This window comes from Nothoprocta perdicaria, unplaced genomic scaffold, assembly GCF_003342845.1.
Source record: "Nothoprocta perdicaria isolate Ctin4 unplaced genomic scaffold, notPer1 scaffold_67, whole genome shotgun sequence".
In the NCBI taxonomy this organism is placed as follows: domain Eukaryota; kingdom Metazoa; phylum Chordata; class Aves; order Tinamiformes; family Tinamidae; genus Nothoprocta; species Nothoprocta perdicaria.
The window spans coordinates 1519707-1535417 of record NW_020455943.1 but is presented as its reverse complement, the minus strand read 5'-3'; the positions used below and the strand labels follow the sequence as shown (position 1 = coordinate 1535417).

Below are 15711 nucleotides of genomic sequence, written 5' to 3'. Positions count from 1 at the left end.
AAGGAGTTTGCTAGTTCTGATCTCGGCAAACAACCTGAACTTGCTGGTGAAGGGCCTATTACAGCAGTGCTGCAGCACTGACTGTTCAGATATAGTGCGTTGATATCCGCTAAAGTTAGGCTTAAAACTTGTAAGAAATTGAGCTTTCCTCTGAAACGTTTGCGTGGCGTGTGCTCGTCCTGCCTGCCTCACCCATGGGTGCTGAGCAGCCCTTACCCTGCTGCAAACCCGGGTGCTGAGTGTCTCCAGTGCCGAGTCTGCTTTTATGCCAGGCCCCTGGAGCGGCTCCGAGCTGGTGTCATTTGCTCTCTGCCGATGACTCCTGCTGGAGTTGAGCTCTGTATAATCATGCAAAATACAGGAATCTCCTAGTTTCCCCTCCCATCTGGAGCCACGTCCTTGGCCAGTGAGCAGCCTCCCCGAGTGCCTTTTGAAAGAGAACAGCTAGGAAGCACTGCTTCCAGTACAGTGGCTGCACTGTTTCAGTGTCTGTGCAGTGTCTGATGTGAACTTGATACACAGAACAAATAGGAGAGCATGGAGTGAAATTTATCGCGGATAAAACACAATAAAGGAAAATGGTGAGGGGTAGAAATGAAAGGGCGGCCACTACGACCGAACTAAATAGCTGTTGAAGTTAATTGCGTGTTTTCCTGTTCCTTTGCTGTCTTAAAATTTTGAAATGAAGCTTGTGTTTCAGAGAGAAGCGAGAAAGGGAAAGAGGAAGAAAGCTTAAAATTAGACCACAGGAGGAAGGCTGGCAAAGCAGATCTGGCGGACAGAAAAAGGAGGGTGTTGCTTGGGCCACTGTAACAGGATAAGTTGTTGCAAGCAGCAGAAAGGGAAGATATTTGAACTGAGATAAGGAAGGACAAATAGAAATTGGGAATAACTGGAGAAATAAAGTAGTAAGTGTGCCCCAGAGCAGGGGAGGAGAGGAAATGTGCAAGTGGGAGCAAAGCAAATGAAGAAAATATCTTTTCAATGGATGTAGCATTAAGAGAAGGCATCTTTCATAACATGATTTGGTAGTTTGAAAAGGACTGATGCCTGAAGAGAAAAAAGATGTTGATTTAACTTGTGCTGCTGAAACATTAAGAAGCATATACTTGATGGTAATGGGAGAGCCTATGTAGTGCTATGTAAGTCTAGTTAGACAAATACAGATAGTTCTGTGTGCACAATCATCTGCGATTGTTTCACGTTGCTCTAATTGGATGTAGATATCAGCAGAGCTCATTGAAAGATAAGAATGGGTAGACTGGACTTTAGGGACTGACTATTGTATTTTTGTACAAAAAATGGGCTATGTCAGAAGAACAGACTTGCACAATATTAGATTTATATATATATATATTTACATCTGCATTTTGCCAACCCTCTAAATGCAGCCTGAGAGGAGATGGAGCTAGCAGTTGATGTCCTTGGTTGTGGTGCTGTGTGGGGTTTTTTTTTTTTTTTTTTTTTTTTTTTTTTTATCTTAGTTTCCTTAGTTTCTGTGCTCCCTGCTATGGATTACTTCTTTCCTCCGGCATTGTGCCAGACTGGTGGGTGAAAAAGAAACGCGTATCCGTGTTTCCTGACTTCATTTTCATTGCTTTTTTCCTCTCTCTGCTACAGCCCCCTCTAAAACACCAGTTGAACCCAAGCAGGTTGCTTTGCTCCAGCTGGTTTGGGTTGTGACGAGCGCTCCAGTACCGTGCCAGGCTCCTCATAGTGCCCACGTGGGCCGCAAATTCCCTTGTCCGGCCTTGGGAGTGGCCGCTTCCCAGCTTGTCCCTGTTATTCCCCCGGAAGCACCCACTGCCCCCTCCCAGGGACCCCGCTTCAGGTGGGGGGCCACCCTCTGTGGCGAGGCCCGTCGGCACCCCTGCCAGAGAGCGCCCGTGCGGGCGACCCTCGAGTGCTGCCCTCTTCGCTTGCCGCTGCTGAGCGGCCTCGTGATGGTCTCGAAGAAGCCAAACCCAACGTTTTCCAGTAACGTTGAGTTCAAAATCCTGTGGTGTTTAGTTTCTATTTATTTTTTTGCTAAGTCTTCACTGCAGTTAAACATATTTGCATACAATCATTTACATGCTAATGATGGGAGGAGAAATGCAGCCTAATGCTTTGAAGCTCCTTAAGACTCTGTGTAACAACAAAATCCCCAACATATTGGGATACAGTGTTTTCCTTTTGTTGTCTGCAAACTAAGCCCTGTAAAACTGGCAGGGTTAATGCTAAAAAAGCACCTTCATGGTATCCATTAATCTATATAGACAATTTATTTTAATATTGAGCATTATGAATTGTGTGGCAATACTTGCAAATACTGAAAGGTTTTACATCTTTGTTGTGTATTTGTTTCTGTTAGATTTTTAGTACCTTAAGGACTGTCAAAGGATCCCCCCCTCCCAAGGGAACGGGGTGAGTGAGCAAAGAGCTGCTTCCAAGTCAGCACGAGCAAAGCAGTTCAGAGGAAATGCTCTGTGTCGTCCAGCCTTAGCTGCCCAGCACACCTGTCTCCATTGCAACATGTTCTGGGTTTCATAGGCCTAGGGTAAAAGGTGGAAAAAATGCATTTTTAAAGCACGTTGCCCTCTTGAAGAGGTCTTGAAGTCTGGAAGTCTCGAAGAATTGAAGAAATATCTGACAATAGTGTAACTGGAAAAAACAGCTTAATACTTTTTACTTTCTATCCCAAAGAATGTCATGACTCTCTATCGTACAGGCATTGCAGGAGCTGGACGGTGGAAAAAAGCTGCTCCTGGGTTGCCCTTGTGGCCGAGGCAGAGGCTGCCGTGACAGGAAGTGGGATGCAGGGATGTGGCTGGCTCTTCCCGCGGCGGCCGCGCTCCGGCTGGGCTTGCCAGCCGTGCTCTCACATCTCCCGGGTCTCCGTCCTGCCCTGGCCTCAGCTCTGATGCCTCCCGCGCTCCTGGTAGTCGAGGCCTCGCGCTGGAAGAGCCGGTCCAGGTCCCGGGAGGCCGAGTCAGACCCAGCGGCGCGTAGTTCCCGTGTGAGAAGAGAGCTGCCCTGGGAAGCAGCTGTGTCCCGAGGCAGCGCGGCTGCGGCCTCTCTGGCGCATCCCGAGGCTGCAGGCGAGGCAGCCGGCCCGCGGGTCGCACAGCGGTGCCTGCAGACACTGCTGGGCCCCTGGCACCTCCGAGACGAGCCTGGGGTGGCAGCGCCCGGGTCGCTCGGCCTGCGGGGAGCCGGGAATGGGATGGCGGAGGTGGGAGCTGTGGCCGCCGAGCTGGGCGTTCTGCATCGCACCTGCCCTGCCTGGGGACGTGCCTCGAGTCCAGGCCCTGCTGTGAAGGGCGTCGGGAAGGGCAGACCTCCCGTTCTGTGTGTGAAGGGCTGGGACATCATCAAAGTCAGGACTGCTGGTTCAGGAGCTGCCATAAGAAACAGGGAGTAAGGGGAGGAATCAAGCTGTTAGAAAGCAGTGCTTGGAAAAGTCACTGTGGGCTGCCTTGCATCTGCTTACGCTATCTGGGCATGCCAAGGGGTGTGTGTGCAGTGTGTTGGAGCCTATGAGTCTGAGCTTCTGTCACACCACTTGTGCTGTGGGGCACCCGGGGGTCCTGTCAAAACCCAGGTTGTGGGAGGTCGGTTCCCATGGCCCCCTCCTGTCACCGTAGCGCCCATGAGCTGCAGCTGCGTGAAGTTCTGCTGTGATGGTAGCAGGTTCAGCTGCCCTGGCCTGTTGATACTGACCTTCTCAAAGCACGCACACACACAAACAAGTTGCGTTCTTGCTCTATGAGTCCTTAAGATGGCACTTAGTTTATGGAAGGTTTTGTGTTATGAATAAAATAAGGTGTAAGAGGTACCTTTCAGTCCCGGATCCCAGTGAGATCTGATCTGCAGAAGTGTTGAGTTGTCCCAGCTGAAATCAGAGCATGGAGAGATCTGAACTGCAAGAATGCTGTAAGCTCTGTGAGTGTGCGGGGTGTTTGGTACTTGATTTTTAGGGAAACTAGAACTAGAAAGTGCTTTTGCTAGAGGATGCAATATGTGAAAATCTTCACAGGGGGAAATGGGAAATTTTTTAATGTTACTCATCCTACAAAGAATTTACTGCACAAGTGAAGTGTCTGCCTTGGTTTTGTATGTTAAAGAAGTAAAGAGCCTTGCATTATCATTGCTTAGCAGTAGGGTAAATCAGGTACCTCATAGCAAACATTCCTAAGTGTGTTTTTGGAGTATAAATTTTTATTTATGTTTGAAAGATGAAGACTTTATGTGATGTTAAAGATTTCCAGTGCCTCTTGCATGACATAAATCAATAGATGAAAAGGGGTCGAGGAAAAAACGGTTGCGAACAGAAATTATTATCAGATCTAGTAAACGGAATAAAAGAAAGCTTTGAGATGTAGAGTTAAAACATTTCTAAAGCCAAGCCTTGGGAAACAAACGTGACATCCCTTTATTTGTCAGTCTGTAATGTAATTGAGATAGGACGATGGAGAAGCAATAAATTCAAACCAAGAGTACGTGGGCATTGAGGCTGCCCTGAGGGCAGCTCCTCTCCTTGGTAGTTCAGCAGCAGTAACAGAATTCTGAACAGCTAAAATGATTTTACTGACTTCAGTTTACTGTTTTTTTCTTGCCAGGACTTGGAGCAGATGGGGATTGGAAGGGGGAAACGGTTTAACTTTCTGTCCTGAAAGCTGGTTCCTCTTCTGTGCTCTCTCCTTCTCAGTATTTAACTCTTAGGATTTAGCATCACAGTTGTCCTTGCTTAAAATAATAATATTCATACCTTCTCATAAAGAGATTTAAAGTTTAAAGCTTCCACTAATGGAGCATGCCAGGAAAAAAACCCTTGGGAAAATCAGTAATTCTGGATGAACTGCAGGGTTTGGTCAGCAGTGGTGAATAATAGATGAACGACCATTGAATGGGGAGCGGGAGGTGCCGTGCTGCCTTCATCCAGTAAACACCAGCTTTGCAGCACCTTAAATAAGGCACAAGTTCTGCTGGGGTAAAAAGTCACATAAAGACCATCAAAATGTGCTTGCAGGGTGCCAGGAGAAGGCTGCAGAACATGCCAAGTTGCTGGCACTCATTAGCTTTCTCACATGAAGCTGAAAGTAAATGCGTTACAGAAATGGTGATCCTAGAAGATCCACACAGATCACAGGCATCACATTATGCTGCTTTTTTTTTAAGGTTTCACTGAGTTTCCCTTTATTGTTACCAGGAATTACACCTGGGCGTGGGGAGTGTTATAGTTAGGTCTCGTGATACTTAGTTACACTTTTTTCTTTGCTGTCCTTTTGGTTGTTTTATTAGTGTTGTGTATGACCTGGGATAGCTATATTTAATGTATATTCATTTTATCATTTATATATATATATATGTATAGTTCATACGTCCATGGCTGACAGACTAGAGCGTTTGAGGGGAAAAAAGGCAGAGAAGCAGTTTCTAATGCGTGCATTGCCTCGAGGTGAGGAAACCACCTGGTTCAGTCTCTGTGCCCTGAGAAAGAAGAAGGGCAGGTTTTGGCTGCGTCTTAAGCTTTTTGGGTCGCTTTTGAGAACTTTTATCCACTGTCAGAATAAGTTTCCTGAGTTGTTCCGAGGGGGCAGGGGAAGCATCTGTTTTCTTCCTGAGATGCCAGTCCTTCGCTGTACACGTTACACGAGCTGTTTGCCAGCCCTGGGCTTTTGGAGGTCTCCGTGAGGGTTTGTGTGCCGAGCTGTGTGCGTCGCTGCAGGGAGAGAGAGGGAGTCTCCCAGAAGTGACTAATGGCTCTGAAACTTGTGCTCTTTACTGTGTGATTTGCTTTGTTAACTGCCATGTTCAACGTGCCTAGCGATGGCAATGTCCTGCCTACAGAAATTGCTCCTCAGTCCTGGGTTTGGAGCAGTAGTTGGTTTGTCTAGGCTTTTTTCGGGATAATATGGGTAATATAAATGAAAAGTTACTTCACTGTGTAACAGTGTTAATGGATATAGAAACATTACATAAAAATGACCGAGGTTGTATCTGTTCGTATTTTGCTGTTATGTATCTTTATGCTTATTCTGACTTCCAAGAGTTCAAATACCAAAACGTGCCATTGATTAAAGTCTAGAATAAAAGATTTTTGCAAAGATAGCAAGCAACCTGCTGTATTTTGTAGCATGCCCTGCTTAAAACTGCGTTTCAACCTTTGCTGCAGAGCACCCCTGCAACGTCGACCCCGGCCGCGCAGGGCCCGGGCCAGCAGCTGGGCCTGCAGCCGCCCTCCTACCCCGCAGCAAGTCAGCACGCGGAGCAGCCGAAGAAGCCTGGGCAGAACTTCATGTGTCTCTGGCAGTCTTGTAAAAAGTAAGTGGCTCCTTCACCTAACCACTGCTTACCCACCCCTAGGTAGCAGGTGCTTCAATACACAAAGGGCTGGTGCGACTTCTAGCCTTCAGTTCCCATAAGCTGCCTTAGGCTTTGTCATCGGGGAAAAGGGAAAGGGGAAAAGGGTGGGGAAGCTCAAGTGTGGGAGGGAAATAGCAAAATACAGCTGCTCTTAATTACCCTCAGAGCATAAAATGTGTATTTCTGGGCTCTCTTTTAATGTATTGATTTTCCAGTAAGAAGTATGTTCAGTGTTGCAAAGTAAGAAAACCCTTTCCCTAGCTCTGAAGCTGGTTCTCTGTATTGCAAATACAAAAATATTTACTGTGCTCTAGTTGCAAATCAGCCACTTTAGTTGTTTCTAGTTCTTAATGCTTGGCTTGTATTTCCAGTTTTGCAAGAGCAGGGCGTGCACTTCAATGTCCTGGTCAAAGTCTTATTTAGAATATGACTAATTTTAGTAATTAGGGTGCTATTTATTATGCCATAGGATTCCATCAGCATGAAAGGAAATAAATGCTTGAACCAAGGAACTTGACCTTAATACTAGGCAGTAAATTATTAGTTTGTTGTTGTTGTTTATGAGGATGGTGTTAAAAAGGGGGAAATGGGTGAACTAAACAGGCTTTTCTGGTTATATACTCAAAATATTGTGAATAGTGCTATGTTACCAATATTGATACTGATTTTTAAGCAAATACACCAATCCATGGCGTTTTAATTTTCAGTGCAGTGCTGCTGAAACCAGGAGAGCTGTCAAACAGGCGCTGTGGTGCAACAAGGGGGGGTAGCACAGCCCAGAGGGGGGTGGTGGAAAAGGGTGAGGGGCTTCCTTGTAGCTGCAGCTCCAGTGCAAAGGGGCCTTTGAGACCACGGATGCAGCAGGGAGCTGGTGCACAGGCATTCAGAAAGTAGAGGTGGAGCAAGAAAACAAACAAAACCTTTGGCACCGGTGGTGAAACGGAGAGGTAACTGAATGGAGCTTAGCTGAAAGCTTCCTGAGAGCTGCACAGGCCCTTGTGCTCATACAGGAGAGGGTCTGCTGGGGGAGAAAGGAGACACCAAGGCTCATCTCTAAGCAGCCCTGCCAGGTTGCAGCTGCTTAAAAAGCTGGTGAACTGCACTTGAGAACTGCAGGTTTGGCACCAGGGTCCTGTTGGGCCTTAAGCTCCGTGGGCTGCGTTGGGCAGAGCTGAGGGGAGTGCTGAGCAGGGCACAGCTCGGCCCCAGTCTCCTCTAATCTGTTTGTCCCAGCAAGTTTTCCTGAGAGCTGCAGTACCCCTATCTCACAGGTTAATTTTCTGATTTTTTTTTTCTTTTGAAGATGTTACTCCTTCTGCTTTAGTTTTTCCTGTTTTTTTCTTTTACAATACACGTTTTTGTTCATAATTAAGTCCCATTGTTTTTGAAAGCCTTCAGAGATTTTGTATTGGTGCCATCTAATCCTTTTGACACACAGCTCTTGTTCGTGCAGCTGCTGGTTTCAAATATTTGTTTCCGTATCCTGGCACCCCCACCCACAGCCTACAAGCTATTCAGATATATATTGCTCCTGCGTTCGCTGTGGTGAAGACAGAACCAGAGTGTTAATGTAACATCTTCATCTGATTTTATTTTAATCTTCATTTGCCTTCAATAACCCGATAAAAATAGCATCAAACCTCCTGTAGGCTTCCTGCTTCTAATAGACATAAAAACCCCTCACCTACTGTTGAGATGTGTAATGAAAACATTTATCTTAGCTGCTTTTACCACCTTGTTTCGGTAAGACAAAAGAAGAAGGGGTCATTAACCTACTTTTTGAGCTTTCCAAGCAGTAGTTGGTGTCCTTAATGTTTGGCTAGCAGTTTTTTCTCTAGCTGTTCAGCAGGCAGGTTCTTAGCAGCAGGATGGTAGAGCGGTGCCGTGTTTCTTTTGTGGTGTTTGTTGGCGTTTGATTAATCAGAAAGATAAAACAGCAGATGAGTTTTGGTACAGTTATTTGCACCCGTTTCTTTGGGTGTGTTTAGTGTGGTGCTCACAAAACATTGGCATCAACCTTTCCTTCCAGGGTGTGTGGCAGGAGGCTGTGAAGACCCCTGGTAACACTGTGCTGACAGTCAGAATAAATATGAAGTCCTCTTTCCCAGCTCCTAACTTGGCTGCTGTGGCGTGCAGAGGGTTCTTCAGAATTCAATCTGCAAACATTATACCAAGATGTTTAAATATAATATAGGTGCTAGTGATGTCGTACGTAGCGTGTGCATGATGGTAGTGCCTGAAGGCCTCAACCCCACAAGGGCCGGTTATGCGAGTGCTTGTAGTGATTGGGCAAGTGCTTGTAGTGATTGGGCAAGTGCTTGTAGTGACTGGGCTCTCCACGTGAGCTCTGGGCTGGTGTGTGAAGCAGAAGTAAAACTCTCCACACTGCCAGCCACAGGATTTGGTTGCATTAAGGCTGTAGCAGAAGCTAGGTGCTTCCCTTGGAAGTTTGGTGTCTGCAGGCGCCGCGGAGGGTGCTGGGCCTGGTTCAGGAGCTGCTGTTCTGTTCCCCAGCTGGGCAGGCCAGGAGGTGCCTGCTCTTGAGGGGCTTGCATCTGAACGTGCAGACTGGCACTGCTCTGGGGCCCGCACTGCCCGGCAGCTCAGCTGCAACGTGCATGTTCTGCTCCGCAGCTCAACTTAGGAGCAGCGGAGAGATTAAGTGGGAGGCAACAGGTTGAGACACAGTTCAGCTGACCGAGTCCTCAGTGCTTCACACCTGAAGGGCTGCTCTGTTCTGTTGCTTTAAGCCTTAGGAATAAATAGATATTTCTTTCTGAGTAAGTTTAAGTTCTGCAGGCTGATCCTGGAGGCTCTGGTTGTTTAGGTGTAGCGGGGAATGGGTTCTACCATGAATGACTTAACGTGACTGAAGTGGCTTTATTTTTCTTAAAGCATGTTGAACAAAATGTTTCAGACTGCATTTTGGGTTTGACTCGTGCTGCAGAATTTGTTGAATCCATGTCAGGGGTTATTCTGAGCTAGAGGTAAGTTTGCACGCTCCCCTTTACTGTGGGAAGGCCTTTTTCCATCCTCTGAAGCACCAGTTGTCACTGTTGAGCAAAGACAGATCTAAACCGTTGTGTTTTCACTGCCTGCTATGGGCTCGCCTGACCAAGAGCACGAGGCAGGAGTCTGTGCACCCTGCAGGCAGAGCTGACTGGTGTATGGGAAAGAGGAAGGTTGTACTTATTGCCTTTAATGAAAATAATTGCTGGAATATAGGCAGTTAGTGGAATAGGTTCAGCTTTTAACTAGAACGTTACCATAGGACCAACTTACAAGTGTCTCCAGATGAAATTAACTGTGGGGTTCAGGCACCGTAACCTAATAGGGTCTGGTCACCTGGACCTGCGTGTTGACCTGTGAAACGGTGGGTGTCATGAGCTGCCGTGGAGTGCCTGGTGGGGCCTGGAGGGGCTGGTGGGATGAAGGCACCTCCCAGGTTTGCTGAGAGCCCTCCCTTGAAGCAGCCTGTGACAGCCGAGGAGCTGCTGCCGCTGCGATCCCGACGTCCCGAGCTGGAGCCGAGCCCGTTCCTGGCACCGCTCAGCCAGGCCCCCTGACCCAGCTGCTGCTGCTGTGGGGCAGCCCGCGGGCCCCCGGCCACCCTGTCGCCCTCGGGGACCCCCTGGCCACGCGGAGCCGCTGCCTTACGGGGCCACTGGGTCCCGGGCCCGTGTGCCACGTGCTGCCGGCGCCCCAGGGCAGCCCCACGGCTCCCTAGAGACCCCAGTCCGGAGCACTTGATGAGTGTGTTAAAGTACATCTAGGCTAGAAAGATTCCTTTTTTTTTTTTTTTTGAGTTACTGTTTTCACAGAATAGATTTTAAAATCTGGTGGTCCCCTCTTGCCAATTTGATAAAAAATAGAATAGCTTCTGTTTTGTCTGCCTGGCAATTTAAAGAGAGAGATATAAGGACTGTCGACTTGACAGCTTTGTGCAGTTCGCGGTGAATTGTGATTTCCTCCACTTGAAAGGGGAAGAAACCTCTCAAGAGGGTGAGCTCCCTGTAAGGGGAGTGGTAGCTGTGCCTCCACCACGGGGAATATGGAGAAAATGCACGGGAAAAGTATGAAATACAACACTTCTTGGCTGTTGAGGGTTTAGTACTTTATTTTTGCTTGGATTGAAGAGATTTTGTTGAAAATAGCACGTGCTATTCCTTAGGTAAAGCTTAAATTAAGAAGAAAGGTCCATAATATTTAAACAGTGTTCAGCAAAATCATATTGGCATTTGTTGGTAACTAACTGGTAATATATGCAGACACATTCTGGCTTCTGTATGTTTATGCCTTTTCACTAAAGCATGTTTCTTTTCAGGAAACACATTTTAGCTGATATTGGCTTGTGGTACTTGTCCTTTACCACTAACAGGAAGGAAAAATTATAACTTTTTTTCCCCTCCCCCCCTGTTTTTGGCTTGCAGGTGGTTTCAGACACCGTCACAAGTTTTCTACCATGCAGCAACCGAACATGGAGGAAAAGATGTCTACCCAGGACAGTGCCTATGGGAGGGATGTGAACCTTTCCAGCGGCAGAGGTTTTCCTTCATCACCCACCTACAGGTGCAGATTTTATTTCACATTTTATAGTAGAAAACAGTAGGATATTCACAGTAAATCTTGAGGCGTTTTGCTCATGGCGTTCCTTTTTTCCCCAACCAGGATAAGCACTGTTCCAGAGATGCTTTGCTTGCAGGCTTAAAGCAAGATGAACTTGGGCCAGCAGGAAACCAGAAACCTCCCAATAAGTAAGAGACCTGAAGCCTCTTTAGGAGTGGGGAAGTGGGGGGAAACAGACCCTGTGAGGAACTTTGTAGAACTTGTCTATAATGTGGCTTGTGGAGTGCAGCTCTGCGTAACGGTAACAGTCAAATTTAGTGTCACTTAAAGCGATACAAAATGGGCGAGAGAAGAATTATGTTGTGTTGTGGCAGACAGAGCTGTGGCTGTGGAAAGCACAGGCAGTTCTTCAGGGTAAATTGGTCCGGCCTCCGTGACACACGCTGTTCTCCACGCGCCCTCCGGCTTTCCCAGGCAGGCGGCACTTTGTAACTTCTCCTGCAACACTGAAGTGCTGGTAATTGCACTGGGAGTTACTTGCTGTTTGCAGGGCAGCTGCTTTAGTGCTCCTACACTGCAGCTCACTCGGTCTTGTAGCTTGCTGGGTTCCTTCCAGATATGTGCTCTGAAATGGGTTGATCCAGGGATTCTTGTGATAAATGTCCCTTTAAACAAACAAACCAGATAGGAGGAAAAACAAAACCAACACTCAGAAGACTTATTTTTCCTTTCTTTTTTTGTGCTGTTAGCTGGAATCAGACCTAGCTCTCCTCTTTCACAAAAGGATTTCAATCTTGATATTTAATTATTTTTGGCCAGTGCAAGCCCATTGCTTGTGGGTTTCTGGAGTTCTCTTGGAGTTGCTCAGGGCTCAGGCACCTGGGTGTAACTGTGCTGAGACAGGGCTTGGTTGGTAGGCGAGCAGAGTCTCTCTTTTGCAAGGCAAGGATTTGATTTACAGGGTCTCAGGAAGATTTTGCAGCTAGTTCAATTGCTACAAAGCAGCTGGCAGCAGCAGAGGAAGGTAGCTGAGTGAGAGAGCTGAGAAATTTAGTTATTTTTTATTTAAAAAAAAAACCTCAAATCTTCTTAAACCTGAAGTGTGTTGCCTTGTTTCTTTACATGCATTCAGACCTCTGAAAACCACAGAATGAAGAATAATGATAATGTAGCCTTAACACCTCTTATCTTAACACCTGATAAGTGGGAAGCAAAAGGTTTTAATAAATCTCCTTCCATGATATGATCTTAACTGCCCTTTCAGAAATGTTCCGTCACACGGATAACGCAGCCAATAGCTCTGAATCCTTGCAGGATTATTTAGGTTGATGCACATGGGCCTAATACAAACAAAAATCTTGCATAGATCTTCTCTTCTACGGCAGGATCCCTCGATTGGGTCAGATCCAGAAGGCAGGGATTTATGCACACCCCATTCTCTCTTAAATCTTGAGACTAAGGATCTGATTTCAGAAGAGACAGAGAAGTAAGAGCTTCTTACTGGTCAAAGGAAGAGGTTCCTCTCTCCCTGCCATCATTTTTCTTTCTCACAGCTGTGCATTGTCATGGCTGCCTCCAGAGAACTGGTTTTAGCTTTGGTCTGATTGTAAAAATAAATAAAATAAAGTAAAATAGAATAGAATCAAGGAAAAAGTGATTTTGCCAAATTGAGTTGGATGGACTTATCTTGAAGTCAATTGAACAGCCATGCAAGGGGTTCCTGAAAGAGAGGAAACCTTTCTGTGTCAGCACCCAGTGTGTGTGATGGAACCCTCATGTGGAGCAGAAGAAATTGGAGAATTATTTCTTAGCTCTTCAGGTTGCAGGGCATTAACTCTTCTGGTGTTCAGAGGTGGCTGAATACAACATCCTGGAGGGCAGGGAGCACTAGCAAATGAGCTGCTCGGTGCAGCTTTCTCTGTTTGAATGACCATGGATTCACACAGTTGATTTCCCCCCTCTTGTTGCCACTGCAGCAAAGGTGATAACAGGACCTAGAAAAAAGTGTCCCTAAGGCAGCACGGTGTGGAGCAGGAGGTAACCTTTATTACAAGCCAAATGGCGTGGCTTGGCATTAAGCTGATAGTACAATTAAAGGTATGCAAGAACTCCAAACGTTTTTGGCGTTGCAAGCTCGCAGAGGCACCAGTCAGCCCAGTTCAGGTCTAGTAACTTGTTACCACCTTTTTTCTTCTTCTTAACAAAATCCTAAAGAGAAGACAGCTTTTTTAGTGTACCTCTGTGCTTAGCTCGTCAGAGTTGTGCCTCTCTCAATATTTCCAGAATCAAGGTAATAGTATTTCAGCTTTCTACCTCCCATTATGTTCCATATCCAAGAGGAACATTCAGAACAGCCTCCATAGAGGAATCTTTGTCCTTCTTAACAGGAAGAAAACAAAGATGTGCCACTAAAGCCACTAAAGATTTCAGGACAAAGTTGTGTCTGTTGCTAGTTCATCTCCTGTCTTGCATTACACGAATCCTTTTGCTCATTTGTAACCAGAATTTCTTCTTGTTAGAATTTCAAGTTATGAAGAAGTCTTTCCGAATACAGACCTCAGGTTTTAAGTCTAGAATTATCCATTTACCCTGAAAGACTAAACAACTTTGGTACAAACTAACTTTAAGTTTAATAAACAGCATATTTACACCTGCTTTATGCTCCTGTAAGCACTACTACACATTTCTAATACACTGAAATGTTCTAACCACATTCTACTAGAGTACTAGAGGACTTCATAATAATATTGTTCAATATACTGAAGCTCAGCGATATTTTTCACCAATGATGCCACAGTCTTTTCCTTGGAGATGGTATTATGACATTTTGACATTTAATAGAAAAGAAAACAGATGGAAGATGGCATATTTGCACATTCTAAACTGAAATTCAGGTTTTACATGAAATACAACTTTGACTTCAGTATTAATACTAAAAATGAAGGGGTTGCTTCTGCTATGCTTGCTGTCTGTAACAGCTTTCTAAAATGGCTTCGTTTATTAATCTCAATTTGAAAGCTGCTGTAACAGGCCATTGGTTTTACAAATGTTTGATCTGATTTAACAGTCACATGTTTTATGTCCTAGATGATAACTTAAATCATGTTTCTTGGAAGTGCTCCCCGCTAACCATGAGAAATGTGCGCTGTGTATTGTGCTCATGTGCAGTGGCCCCAACGAGCTGTGCCAGGTTTCAGCTGCCACGTTTTTAGGGCATTCTCTGGCCAAATCTCAGGTGACATTTGCACAGTCACACTCGGTGCTCCCATTAACCCCCGGCTGATAAGACCCCCGCAACCAAGTTCCCTTCAGGAAGGGTGGCAGTGACATTAGTACTGGCTGTTACTTTGCCATCGCCAGTACCATGGCTGTGAGCAGCACTTCCCCAGGAGAAGAGCTTTCCCATGCCAGACAAATGCCCGGGCTCTTCCCGAGCCTTCCCCCCAGGGCCGCCCTGGGTGCAGACGGGGGGCACATCAGCCCCACGCACTGAGGCCTCTGCCAGCGGAGGTTAAAAGCCTGTCAGCCTGCCTCGCTCCGCGTGCGCCGGTGCGTTCGGAGGCTGCTGTGTAACGCTGTGTGCGTCCCGTCGCAGGCCGCCGCCGGCGGGCCCCGCGGCGCCCGCGGCCAGGGCGCAGAAGGCCATCGTGAACCACCCGAGCGCGGCGCTCATGGCCCTGCGCAGGGGCTCCCGCAACCTCGTCTTCAGAGACTTCACAGTGAGTGAGCCCTGCGCGCGCCGCGCGCCGCCCTGCCGCCCCTCGCCGTGCTCCTCACCCGCCTCTCCCCTGGCTTCCTTTGCAGGATGAAAAAGAGGGACCAATAACTAAACACATCCGATTAACAGCTGCCTTAATATTGAAAAACATCGGTAAATACTCGGAGTGTGGGCGCAGGTAAGCGGCGTGCGGAGCACCGGAGCTGCAGTGCGCGGCGGGCCCTGCTGCGCAGGCTAAGGCAGGACGTGGAGAAGCTTTGCCTTTGGCAGGAGGTGCTGGGGCACTCTGAAAAGTGGTTTTCCTGTCAGAAATCTCCCGTCAGGAGGGCCCTCTTATCCCAGCCTGAGAAAGGGGTGAATTCCCTCTTCTCTCAGGTTCGTGCAGGGATGCACAGTCGTATTTTATAGCCACTGCCTCTCTTGCTTTCCCCTCCAAATTTGGGTTGATTCAAGTGAATGACCCCACCAGGTTTCCCCTGCTTGTATGACGTCCATCAGTGAGCAAACAGAACAGTACTGACTGACTGACTGCTGTAAGCAGGAAATGTTCTTTATAGTAGGGAAGGAAAAGAAGCTTCTCACCATGCCAGTGATCACAGTGCTCAGCACTTTCCTGACAAGTTACAGGCTGAGTATTTTCTCGTTTTTGCTTTGCTTTGTTTCACAACTTCGTTACAATGGAAGTGGTGATTATTTCTAATAAGCGTTTTTCTCATTCATGTCTAAAGCCTGGAAACTGGGAGTTTTCCTAGTTCTCCTTGTAAAAAGGAGTCTCGGGACTAGCTGCAGCTGCCTAACGGGGGGTCAGTGAGGGCAGAGCCAAACCCTCCTGGAGCCCAGGGAAGGGATGAGGGCCGGCGGGCACGGGCTGCAGCAGGGAAAAGCCTGTGGATGTCCCGGGGAAAAGGGAGCTCCGGGGGTGATGGGCCACAGGAACAGGTGCCCAAGGAGGCTGTGCAGAGCTGCCCCACAGGGCCCTGTGCAGGCCCACCCGGACACCCTTGAGCAGGGATCACACACGGAGCTTCCGGGAGCCTCTGGAGCCTCAGCTCCTCTCTCATCTCGGCATTCCTGGATTT

The 15711-nt window shown here is 47.2% G+C and overlaps 1 protein-coding gene across 1 annotated transcript in view; it reads left to right on the top strand.

Annotated features, from left to right (window-relative positions):
* The window catches only part of ARID2 (AT-rich interaction domain 2), a 95805-nt gene that overhangs the window by 78072 nt on the left and 2022 nt on the right, over positions 1–15711 (top strand). The window contains exons 16-20 of the mRNA XM_026050263.1: positions 6158–6306; positions 10779–10917; positions 11017–11102; positions 14510–14633; positions 14719–14810. Of these exons, the coding sequence (XP_025906048.1) occupies positions 6158–6306; positions 10779–10917; positions 11017–11102; positions 14510–14633; positions 14719–14810 (590 nt within the window). The remainder of the gene's footprint in view (positions 1–6157; positions 6307–10778; positions 10918–11016; positions 11103–14509; positions 14634–14718; positions 14811–15711) is intronic.